Source organism: Centruroides sculpturatus, unplaced genomic scaffold (genome assembly GCF_000671375.1).
Source record: "Centruroides sculpturatus isolate CEXI.00-Female unplaced genomic scaffold, Cexi_2.0 scaffold1456, whole genome shotgun sequence".
Classification (NCBI taxonomy): Eukaryota; Metazoa; Arthropoda; class Arachnida; order Scorpiones; family Buthidae; genus Centruroides; species Centruroides sculpturatus.
In genome coordinates, this window is record NW_019385554.1 from 178,124 (window position 1) to 189,713 (window position 11,590).

At 37.8% G+C, this 11,590-nt stretch overlaps 2 protein-coding genes across 2 annotated transcripts; both read right to left on the reverse strand.

The window, feature by feature from the left end:
- Nucleotides 1-976: 976 nt before the first annotated feature.
- LOC111640085 (protein argonaute-2-like) lies at nt 977-2,268 on the reverse strand. The gene has a single exon (XM_023386085.1). The coding sequence runs from the start codon at nt 2,266-2,268 to the stop codon at nt 1,096-1,098; it is 1,173 nt and encodes a 390-aa protein (XP_023241853.1). The 3' UTR covers nt 977-1,095.
- Nucleotides 2,269-2,495: 227 nt separating this feature from the next.
- On the reverse strand, nt 2,496-5,760 carry LOC111640082 (protein argonaute-2-like). The gene is made up of 2 exons (XM_023386083.1): nt 5,544-5,760; nt 2,496-5,317 (listed from the first exon to the last, which is right to left on the reverse strand). Exons 1-2 carry the CDS (start codon nt 5,584-5,586, stop codon nt 2,538-2,540), a joined length of 2,823 nt encoding a protein of 940 aa, XP_023241851.1. The 5' UTR covers nt 5,587-5,760; the 3' UTR covers nt 2,496-2,537.
- Between the last annotated feature and the right edge of the window lie 5,830 nt (nt 5,761-11,590).

Consider the following 11,590-nt stretch of genomic DNA (forward strand, 5'->3'; position numbering starts at 1 on the left):
GGAAATACAGACTCGTGCCTTTAAAATTTAATATAGGCATCACTACCATCCCCAACTTCCTCAAACGCCCGAAGATCGTGATGTGGATGAACGGTCGCTTCTCTATGCGTACGCGACCGAACCTTTGGTCATTAGCTCCTAATGACAATTCTCGATTGTATCCGCATGACATCCATCACCGCACGTCATCGTCACTACACGGCAACCACCGATTTCCACACCTCATAGCGTAGAGCAATCTGCGCTGGCTCCCAAACAGGAGTGGTCGTCCATCTTTCTTGCCATTGCACGTGCGACCTCTCTCGCTCATTGTCTAATCCACTGACGCAAAAATTATATAATTCCATTGGCTGATATACGTACATACGTAAATTTTATTACGATTGCATTATTATCTCAAAACTTATGGCGATTGCTTAATACCTAGTTACTTTTTACCCACCCTGTATGTCTTATGAAGTAAGTAGTTAACACGAAGTCAAATATTAAGGAAGTTTTAGAATAAAGGTAGAATTCACCGTTTGTGCAGAGTGACAAATAGCTTTAATTTAGCGCTCCTTAATAATCTAACGTGAATTCGCATGCCATCACTGCACTTCAGTCAGGAACGAATATCTTGATGTGTAAAAATATAATTAAATCCAAAAAATCTAATATAATATCGTGCTATTCTCATTTTCTTAATTAATTACATATTTTGAAATGTATAAATTATGATTATATGCTGACACAGGCATTTAATTCATTTAAATATATCTATAATTTTTTAATTTTTTTCCCCTTTTGAGTACTCAGAGGACCTCATTTTTTAGGCCCACAGTGTAGTGTCGCGTGATGAGAATCGAGGCATGAAAATTCTCTGGTATTGCTCGATTTTGAGTGTCCCAGTTTATTAAATACAACCTTAATGTTGGCATTTCTTTATTTTTGTGGATAGTTTTGTAATATTCTAATAAATCATCAAAATATTCAGATAAACTGAAATTTTAATAAATTATACTTTGAATGTACAATTTTGACTTTAAAACAAAATATATTTTGCAAGGAAATGCCATTCGAATGAATGGCATACGTGACAGCCGTCGCGAGGAATTCTCAAACGAAGTACATGGTATTTGTGATCTTGCGATCGACTTCGACCGAATACTTGAAGCTGTTGTCCAACAGCTGTTCGTTCGAAAGATTGAGATTAGAATTGGAATCGTTGTTCCTGCCTCCATCCTCCCATCTGGCCAACAGATGCTGTTTGGCACGGTATGCTGCCAGATGCGCGTACATAACGGGGCACGGGATGGAAATGCTTCGTGTGCACCTGACGTAAGTGTGGCACAAGTAATACGACAGGGTTTGCAACTCGTCGGCCGTAAAATTGTTATCGTCCCACAGCACGGTGTAATGGGCGGGTCTGCTGGTGCCCTGGTTGCCGGTGTGGCTGCATATGTAAAAATCGAATTGGGTGGTATGGACGATGGTCGTATCCACGGTCGTTCCCTGGGGGATGTTGCGGTGTTTTCCCACTCCGTCTTCCAAGTTTTCTGGCACGAAACGTGTGTGGTGTCGTTTGCCCACCACGACGAAAGTGATGGGCGGTTGGTATACTTCGGAAGGATTCATTTCTGCGCAGGCATCGCGCATTAGCATCAATTCCTTGTTTACCGCTTTAGAAAATTCTCCTTCGCTCAATCCGTCTCTGTAAAATATGATTTTTTCGGGTTTTTTTCCTCCGGTGTTTCGATAGAACGAGACCAATAAGTCTTTCATCATGGATTTCATGTTTTCGATGATCTCAATTCTGTTCTTCTTGCCGTTGGTCTGCACGCTGACGGTGGCGGCGTATCTGCTCGGATAATTGTCCAAACTTCCCACCAAAGCGGCAATCGACGATTTGATTTTGTCGTGTGGCGAAGGATGGGTGCAATCGGCACCGATGACGATGACCGGTTTTTCGAAAATNCGAACGCTCTGATGGTAACCGAACCAGATTTCTCTACCCGCTCCTAAGGAAATCCTTTCTTTATCGCTGGACGAAGAGAAAAACGATCTTCCGATAGGTACCAGAGATTTTGCGGGCCCGTGCCGCATGATGGTATCCACGGCCATGACGGCCTCTTCGGAGTTCTTGAGACTTTTTCCACGGAAAGATCGTAGATCGATCCTAGGAACAGCCATTTTGTCTTTACAAACGGGTTTTAAAACTACGTTGTAATCGCACGTTCTGTTGTTACTTTTAAGCGATACGAAGAACGTCTTCTCTTCTTCGATGGGCATTAGATTACAACTGAACAAATTCTTTTTTCCGTCGAAAGCGACGGGATAATTTCGAAATATTTGAAAATTCGACAAAAGATTGTTAATGTTGACGTTTCTTTATTTTTCGAAGAATTTTGTAATGTTCTAGTGAATCATCAAAATTTCTAAAATATCGAGATAAACTATCATTTTTATAAACTATATTCGGACGTACAATTTTGTTGTTAAAACAAAACATTTGCCATTCGAATAAATGCGATGCAACGTGGCAACCGTCGCGAAAATTCCTAAACGAAATACATGGCATTTTTGATCTTGCGATCCACTTCGACCGCGCGATTGAAGCTGTTTTCCAACAGCTGTTCGTCCGAAAGATCGAGACTACAATTGGAATCGTTGTTCCTGCCTCCATTCTCCCATCTGGCCAACAGATGCTGTTTGGCACGGTAGGCTGCCAGATGCGCGTACATAACGGGGCACGGGATGGAAATGCTTCGAGTGCACCTGACGTAAGTGTGGCACAAGTAATACGACAGGGTTTGCAACTCGTCGGCCGTAAAATTGTTATCGTCCCACAGCACGGTGTAATGGGCGGGTCTGCTGGTGCCCTGGTTACCGGTGTGGCTGCAGATGTAAAAATCGAATTGGGTGGGATGGACGATGGTCGTATCCACGGTCGTGCCCGGGGGAATGTTGCGGTGTTTTCCCACTCCGTCTTCCAAGTTTTCTGGCACGAAACGTGTGTGGTGTCGTTTGCCCACCACGACGAAAGTGATGGGCGGTTGGTATACTTCGGAAGGATTCATTTCTGCGCAGGCATCGCGCATTAGCATCAATTCCTTGTTTACCGCTTTAGAAAATTCGCCTTCGCTCAATCCGTCTCTGTAAAATATGATTTTTTCGGGTTTTTTTCCTCCGGTGTTTCGATAGAACGAGACCAATAAGTCTTTCATCATGGCTTTCATGTTTTCGATGATCTCCATTCTGTTCTTCTTGCCGTTGGTCTGCACGCTGACGGTGGCGGCGTATCTGCTCGGATAATTGTCCAAACTTCCCACCAAAGCGGCAATCGACGATTTGATTTTGTCGTGTGGCGAAGGATGGGTGCAATCGGCACCGATGACGATGACCGGTTTATGGAAAATATTGGGGACGACCATCGGCGACAAGATGTTGTTGATTCCACCCAATTTGGCATTGATTTTTTGGCACAGATTGCAGATCAATTGGGAGTTACATCTCTTGCCCAAAATATTTACGTCTTTAACGCATTGGGTGATTAGTCCCATCCTTATTTCCGCCATTTGTTTAATTTCGGCGTAGAGACTTCCTCTTCCTCGAGAAGGCAGGACGATCATAATTAATTGAATTCTGGGACAGGAAGATATTATATTTTTCAAAAGACAATCTACGGAATCGTTGGTCGAGGAATACTCTCTCAGGTAGCAGGGTTTGTTAATAATCATGCCAAACTTCCTTCCTCCTTGACACATCATCCGAACAAAATTTAACATGTCCGCTTCCTTGCAGATATTCGAGGACATGCTGACAAATGCCCACCAAACTACGTCGACGGGACGATAGAAACTCTTGTCTCTGAGATCCCAAGCGCCGTTCTGTGGAAGAATTTCTTCTAATTTGCTATACATGACCATCGGCGGCATTAACACTCGTCCATCTACACGCACCGGTTGACTATTTACTTGGATGCGGAATTTCCGGTTAAGTTCCTGGTTTTCTTGGCAAGTCTGCTTAACGGCTTTGGTGATGTCTTTAAACCGAACTTGCGGGGGTCTGGCAGTGTTTCGTATCATCTCCGCCTCTTGCTTCTCGTCCATCTTTTTACTGCAGTGTTGGCCCGGACAAACTTCGCAAACCTCAAGAGGTAAATAGGAGCATTTTCTGGTGTTTCCCACGCAGACGCACGGAAGGTGCGGGTATCGAAGTTCTCCGTATTGCCTCTTGAAGTAATCCGCAACGGAGATCTGACACGGCGCATCTTCTCGTTGCCAAATGAAGCAGACGTATCTGGCGGGTTTGCTGGTGACGCTGTTAATCTTGTACGTCTTTTTGTATTGCAGATGGTTTACCGTAATTTTCAGAGACTTCAATTCCTTCTGCAGTGTTTTTATCTGACGATCGTCGAGTCCCCTGCACTGTTTGACGTCGGCATTTAGGACTTCTTCGACGAACTTTATCAAAGGTCCGCTTTTGTAGAAAGCGGTAGCCGATATGTCGACGTTCAGCATGGGTTTCCATTGAGCTATGCGAACGCTCTGATGGTAACCGAACCAGATTTCTCTACCCGCTCCTACGGAAATCCTTTCTTTATCGCTGGACGAAGAGAAAAACGATCTTCCGATAGGTACCAGAGATTTTGCGGGTCCGTGGCGCATGATGGTATCCACGGCCATGACAGCCTCTTCGAAGTTCTTGAGACTTTTTCCACGGAAAGGTCGTAGATCGATCCTAGGAACAACCATTTTGTCTTTACAAACGGGTTTTAAAACTACGTTGTAATCGCACGTTCTGTTGTTACTCTTAAGCGATACGAAGAACGTCTTCTCTTCTTCGATGGGCATTAGATTACAACTGAACAAATTCTTTTTTCCGTCGAAAGCGACGGGATAATTTCGAAATATTTGAAAATTCGACAAAAGATTGTCGATGACTTTTCTGTTTTCTCTGGTGTTGAGACAGTTGTATCTTTTGCAACTGACGGACTGTTCCTTGTTCTTTTTCACGGGGATAATATCCACGTGGTAATGATAAAGGCAACTCTGGTCTATTTCCATTTCGAAGAAGTTGCTTAAGATCTTTATCCTCTTGCCAGAATATCCGAATCCCGGTCTCGGTGGGAAAATTTCCTGCAAATTAACGTCGTTGGATCTAACAGGTTCTGTGTCTCTCTTGACGTCTCTGATATCTGTAGATAGAGACGGTAACTCGCGACTTCCCGAAAGAGCGAGTATAATGGTACCCTTCGACACGTTAATGTTGTTATTTTGCGCCTTCGAAATTGTCCTGAGTCTTGAAATGTTTTTGATGACGTCGTTTTTATGCTCATCTAATGGAATAACAAAAAATATTTATTTGTAAATGTCTTCAAATTTAAAATAATTATTGAAATTATAGAATTTTCAGGAAAAGAGTATAAGAAGAAGGCAAGAGAACGAGAAGAACGGAAGATTTTAGAAATGCCTTCGTACTGGGGAGGATGGAAATAAACTCCTATAGTAAAATGTAATATTAATAATAAATAAACGTTTTAATTAGTTTTAAATATTTTTTACCTCCGTCGATACTTCTTTTCAGTCTTTTAATCACAAATGCCATTTTTTTGGTCTATTTTTCTTTCTTTTACGGCTTAGAATTCAAAACAACGAATGCAACTCGAAAATGTCGTAAGAACAATAATTCGAATGTTTTATTTTGAAAATATTTGAAAACAAAAACGAACGAATTGTCGGTTATCGATAAAAGAAGATAATTTAATTATACAATTGTGTAATTATTAGATTATATTATTAATTATATGAAATTTCAATTATTCGGTTTATTAATAATCAATAATGCACTTTGAAGCCGAATAAAAAGAAATATTTTAAATTAATAAATCCATTTTCGAAATATTTTTTATAAGAAAATAGTATAAAATTTTCGTAATTGTTTTTATGTTTCTAAGATGAGCGCTCAATATTATACATATTCGAATTTTATAGATACACGCCGCTGGTTTTTTCCTTGTTCTTTTCCCTCTGTTGGCACTAAGAGGGTCTCTTTTAGCCAGCCCATTATGGGTTCGACTAGATCCACAATGGAGCGGCGGGGTGGTTAGAGACGGGGCCCGACATATCCGGACGAACCACCCCCGAAAAATTCCTGGGATTTTTCGACCCGTTCGGATTCCATTCCGGGTTCCTCGGAGCGGTAGGCTGACCTCTTGACCGCGCAATTATCCGCCCGTCACACGCTGCTGGGTACTTCGTCTGTGTTTTGAAAAAGTACGAGAAACGAACTTTTTCAGTGAATGGTTCACTCAACGAGTTGATAAAGCGTGATATTCTGAAAACTTTACTTCCGTTTCATAATTGAAGATTAACCGCCTTGCACGGGGTTAAAGGAGAATTTCAATGAAAGAATGGTTAAACGCGGCGCTCGTAGACTTTGTCTTTGGGTTATCGTTCAAGTTTCGTTTTCTTTATTAAAATTATATTTCACAAAATATATTAAAAATAAATAATTTTTAATATATTTTGAAGTAAAGAAGAAATATTTTTTTAATTATTTTATGTTTGGATAGCAATTTATATTAAAATAAATATTAAAAATAATCATCCGTTTGTTATAATGCGCCCCGAGTGGCGAAGTCGGAAATTAGGTATCGCCATCTTTGGAGAGTATCGAAGGAAGGTCATAAGAGGGCGATTGTCGTCGTATTCGGGATCGAAATGTTTTCTCGTATCTTGCTTACTCGATTAGCCAGAACGTTTCGTACGTACATGTCTTAAGTGTTATTTATGTTATGAAAAGTTGCTTTTGATTAGTTTACAATCGTTCATTTTCGTGATATTTATTTAAAAAATACACAATTACTTTCGAAATGAACTAATTGTGGTAGATGTTACTTTTGGATAATTTGTTCATAGATAATTTACCGTAAAGTAACTACTGTCGTTTGTTTATACATACAATGATTATAGAAGCATTGCGTGTAATAGTTACTTTGGTAAAATGTGAACTCTGAATGAGGGATTTGCTATCCCCAGAGTTATAGACCCCTCCTGTAAGAGCAAAAAGGACCCACCGGTGACCAACAAGTGGTTCTGTTCCCTGAATGCTGGGAGTTCGGTCGTGGGTTTGCACCCTCCGGGATGGGCCGGCCGTGTGGAGTTTACTGGGTTTTCTCTACGTCCGTTATGCCTGAATAGGGGATGGCCACCCTTAAAAAGACCTGGAAGGCATCCCCCGTAGGCAGATCGCCCAAGTGTTGCGTTGCCATAACTTAACAAAAATAAACGTGCAAAAACTCTGTGGTACCATACCTGTACGTGCAACCTTATGTGAGATATTTGTCTCCAAAGGTCAGTTTTAACTATTACCGGTACTACTGCCTATTCTCCGTGTCGGTCAAGGCTCGTTTCGGTCGACGCTCCGTATGTATTTGTGTGCTTTGGTGCTTGCCAAAGCGTCGGTGTGAGGGCGAGCCCTACGCTCCCCTAAAACTACGCAATATCGAATACTCCGTGATTGGTCTAGTGGGCTACCCAAAACCTGCATAGACGTGTGGGCCGTGGTTAAATGCGATGGTCTTGGTGGGCGACGCCGCTCCCGATCGCGTGTGACTTGAAAGTAGACTGATTTTGGTGGATTGTATTCTGCGCGGTGAGGTGTGGAGGTATTGTTTGACTTTTTTGAATTTATGGGTATGGTCTACAGCTCTAATAGGTCTCGGTTGTCTTATTTAGAGGTGTAATTATACTGTTACGTTTAAGTAAATTACATTTAAACAAATAACCTGTATATATGCAAGCATATTTGTTGGACTGCAATTTGAAGAAATTATAGACCTATAAATTGTCGCTGTTGTCCGTCCATCTATTGTCTTTACTTAATCTCGAGAATGGAGTTAGTTAGATGAAACCTTAGGCAGATGGCCTCGATTAACTGTATATGAACTTCTGATGCAAACTGGAAGTCACATTATTTCAACTTTTCTCCTGAAAGCAGTTAATAGATGACTGGCACGAATCTATTGTTAAAGGAAAAGTATGATGTATACGGGCAAGAAACTACAGTACTAATTTGAGGTGGAGAGCATATATTTTAAATTAAGTAAATTAAAAATATGATTAAAAATTGTAGCTCGGCATTGTGATGATGTCACAATAAATAATTGCTTGTTTATAGTTTGTATAGGTATCAGGTATATATATCTGGTACCTGGTATTATATACCTGTAATTACTTAAAAGCAATATTTACCTAAACATATTCACATATAAAAAGTTTATATAAATATTTTAAATGTATATACAGTAAACCTGTCAATTTGTACACCCCTATGTTGTGAACACTTTCACATGGAACCAGACATCACTATATTGTACCTTTACATATACAGTGGAACCCCTTTATGCTGGACACCCATGGTTCTTTAATTAATTAAGAACATATCCAATTTATACAGGTGTCAAGATATAGTGTGAGTAGTTTTTGTCCTGAATGCTGTTAGGACAAGTACTACTAACTCTATATCTTGGACTTGTTCTTATAGAACTGCAGATGTTTAACATAAAGGGATTTTATTGTATCAATACATGAATTGTAGAGTTAAAATATTTTAATTGTTTAAATATAAATGTTCATAGTCTATGCATGATTAAAGAAACAATTTCTTTCTTATTTTAATAATAATCAGTTTTGCTTTTGTATGTGGTTGTAAGCTGTCTTTGTAAGGAAACAAAATACTTTGTACATTTTGTTTCCTTAATAAATAATGAACATTTAGAAAGAACTTATTGCTAATGTAAGTATGTATAAATAAATAATTGTTTGCAGTGGTTGTTTGTGTGTGCATGGCATGAAAAGAGAATTAAAACAAATTCATTTTGTTTCAATTCTTTGATGCTGTATACCTGCATGCATCAATTCTTTACTTCACTTTGCTGCTGCATTTACAAACCAATGTTTACTACTAGATTCTTCAACCTGTGTGTCTTGACTTCTTAGTGTGTATGTGTTTGAAAGTGTTTAATACTTATTTATTTATTGTGTATACAAAAGGAAATTCATAAGACAATTGATATCCACTCCCAAAAATAATACTCATAGCAAAAGATTAAAATACAAATAAAAAAAAGGATAACAATCAAATATCTATGCCATTTTGTGGTTATAAGAGATTATACAGATTTTTGAGTGTTATAATATTGGTAATAGTAAGCAATAGTAGTTTATTTTTATTGCAAAATCCTTCAGTAATTGTAAGAAAAATATGTATCAGTTTGATTCTTGCATGTGCTTTTAATCATAGATTTAATAATTTACGGATATTGAAGTTATCTATTTAATAGTTGCATGGAAAATCTGTTTACAGGTATTTATGTTTTTTGCAGATAATGCTTAGAAGCTACTGTATTGAGGTTTCAATATATATATGTGTTGATGTTACAAGAAACATTATAAATGACAAATTAAAGAATAAAATTTAGTAGTTACTTGAAAGAATTGCATGTGTATTGCATATAATATAAATTTTACATATTTATATTGACTTATGATATTTATACGAGGGTCATTCTAAAAGAAAAGAATGTTTTGATCTGACAAGCCGTTAGGTTCTCCCACCACCCTCAACTGCTGTATCATAAACCTTTCCATGTTTTCGTGCCAGTCTGTTGCTAACAGCAAGCCACCTACAATCATTTACAGTGTTTACAGTGTGACTTTCAAAGGTGTAACAAAATTAAAGATTCCACCAAGTGTGAGGTTCATAGTGTAATACACTTTTTGAATGCGAAAAAAGTCCGCCCTATCAAAATTTACAGATAACCGAGGTTTATGGTAATGTGCTGAATGAAGCTTCAGTTTGAAACAAATGGTAGGGATTATTGTCCAGAGGCATTGTTCTTCAGGATAATGCACGTCCGCATGCTGCTTTGTTGACGAAGAACTTGCTTCAGCAGTTTAAGTGGGAAGTTTTTGAACATCCTTCTTATAACCCGGACTAGGCTTTCAAGTGATTACGTCTTTTCCCATAATTGAAGGATTTTTTAGTCGGGAATCACTATGGAAGTGACAACGAACTGAAAGAGGCCGTTAATGACTGGTTCAAGAACTTGATGGTAACTGAGTGTGCAGAAGGCATAGAAAAGCTGATGATATGCTATGACAAATGTTTAAATTTGTATGGTGATTATGTAGAAATATAGCTAAGGTATCATGTGTGTTGTAAAATAAGTTTTGTTTCATTATCTTAAATAAAAATATCTAGAGAAACAAACGTTCTTTACTTTTAGAATGACCCTTGTATTTAAATGTTATATCAATATATATGAAATGCTTGTATTTATTTCTGGTAAGAGTACTAAATGATTATAATTTCTCTTTGCTAATGTCAAACTTCTTGACTCATACAGTATCTGAATTCTTTGATTTCAGTGTGTTCACTGAGTGGCAACTTTCCTAAGATTTTCTATTGTAAACATGTGCATTTGTTTTTTGAAAGAAGTAATTATTTTCTCACTCCAGATTCTTATCAGATAAAAGTTTAAGAATCTATCAACATTAATAAAACATGCATCTCAATTAGAATATGTTAATGTTAAAATTTATACCAATGTTCTAAAATTTGTTTTGTTTCACCTGAAGAAGACATTCTATACATGTTGAAAGAGCTTGTAAGCTATTTTGTATTTGTTTTTGTGAATGTTATCACTGTGAAATTTATTTCTCTTATAAGATGAACATTACTCAAAATAGGTGCTGAAACGTTAGTTTTTGGTTTGGCTTAAAGAAATGAAACACGATGGTTAGTGTTTGTCCAAATATTTATTTGGATATACAGGGTGTTTATAAATGAATGGTGTGGTTTTAAAAATTAATAATAAATCTATTTATTACCTTATATGGGCAAACCTTACAGCATAAGCAGATGGCAACTGTCCAAGTTTTTATGCATTAATCACAATCCTTCAATATGTGCATCCATGGTCACAAGACACACATCTACACGGTAATCAAATTCTTCTCATACACAGTGTAGCATGTCCTCTGTGATGGTCTGCAGTGCATGCTTTATCCGATCACACATTTCCTCAAAGGATACGGGCATTGACTGTACATAAACTCGGTCAATGCCCGAGATTAAGGTAATAAGTAGATTTATTATTATTTTTTAAAACCACACCATTCATTTATAAACACCCTGTATTCGGTTATGAAGTTAGTATTCAGTGTTTGGCTGAATAAAACATTTCAGTTTGGGGAGAGAAAAGGAAAGGAAAAAGCAAAAGAAAAACACAAAATAGAATGAAAATAACATTTAAAATCTCAAATATTTAAAATTATTTTTAATTTTTTTCTGAGACAAATATGATAGTATTAAGTGATCTTGGGCAAATATTATTTATTAATAATCACAATTCAATAGAGATAAATTGTAATGAACAAGCTTTGATGCTTCTGCATTTATAAGAAGTGATTTTGTTGATTGTCATAAATACTTCCAGCTTGCCAAATGCTGTACATTCACTAAATACACTAGTTTGTGGGACTGTCAAAGAATAATGGATTTCAATGGGAAGATTTAATTTTTTTACTTTTCATTAAATAATAAT

What these genes read in the sequence shown, in the direction of transcription:
- LOC111640082 (XM_023386083.1), bottom strand. Translation starts at nt 5,586, where the DNA reads ATGGCATTTGTGATTAAAAGACTGAAAAGAAGTATCGACGGAG. An exon ending in GAAAAGAAGTATCGACGGAG is followed by an intron (nt 5,318 to 5,543) that starts GTAAAAAATATT and finishes TTATTCCATTAG; the next exon opens with ATGAGCATAAAAACGACGTC.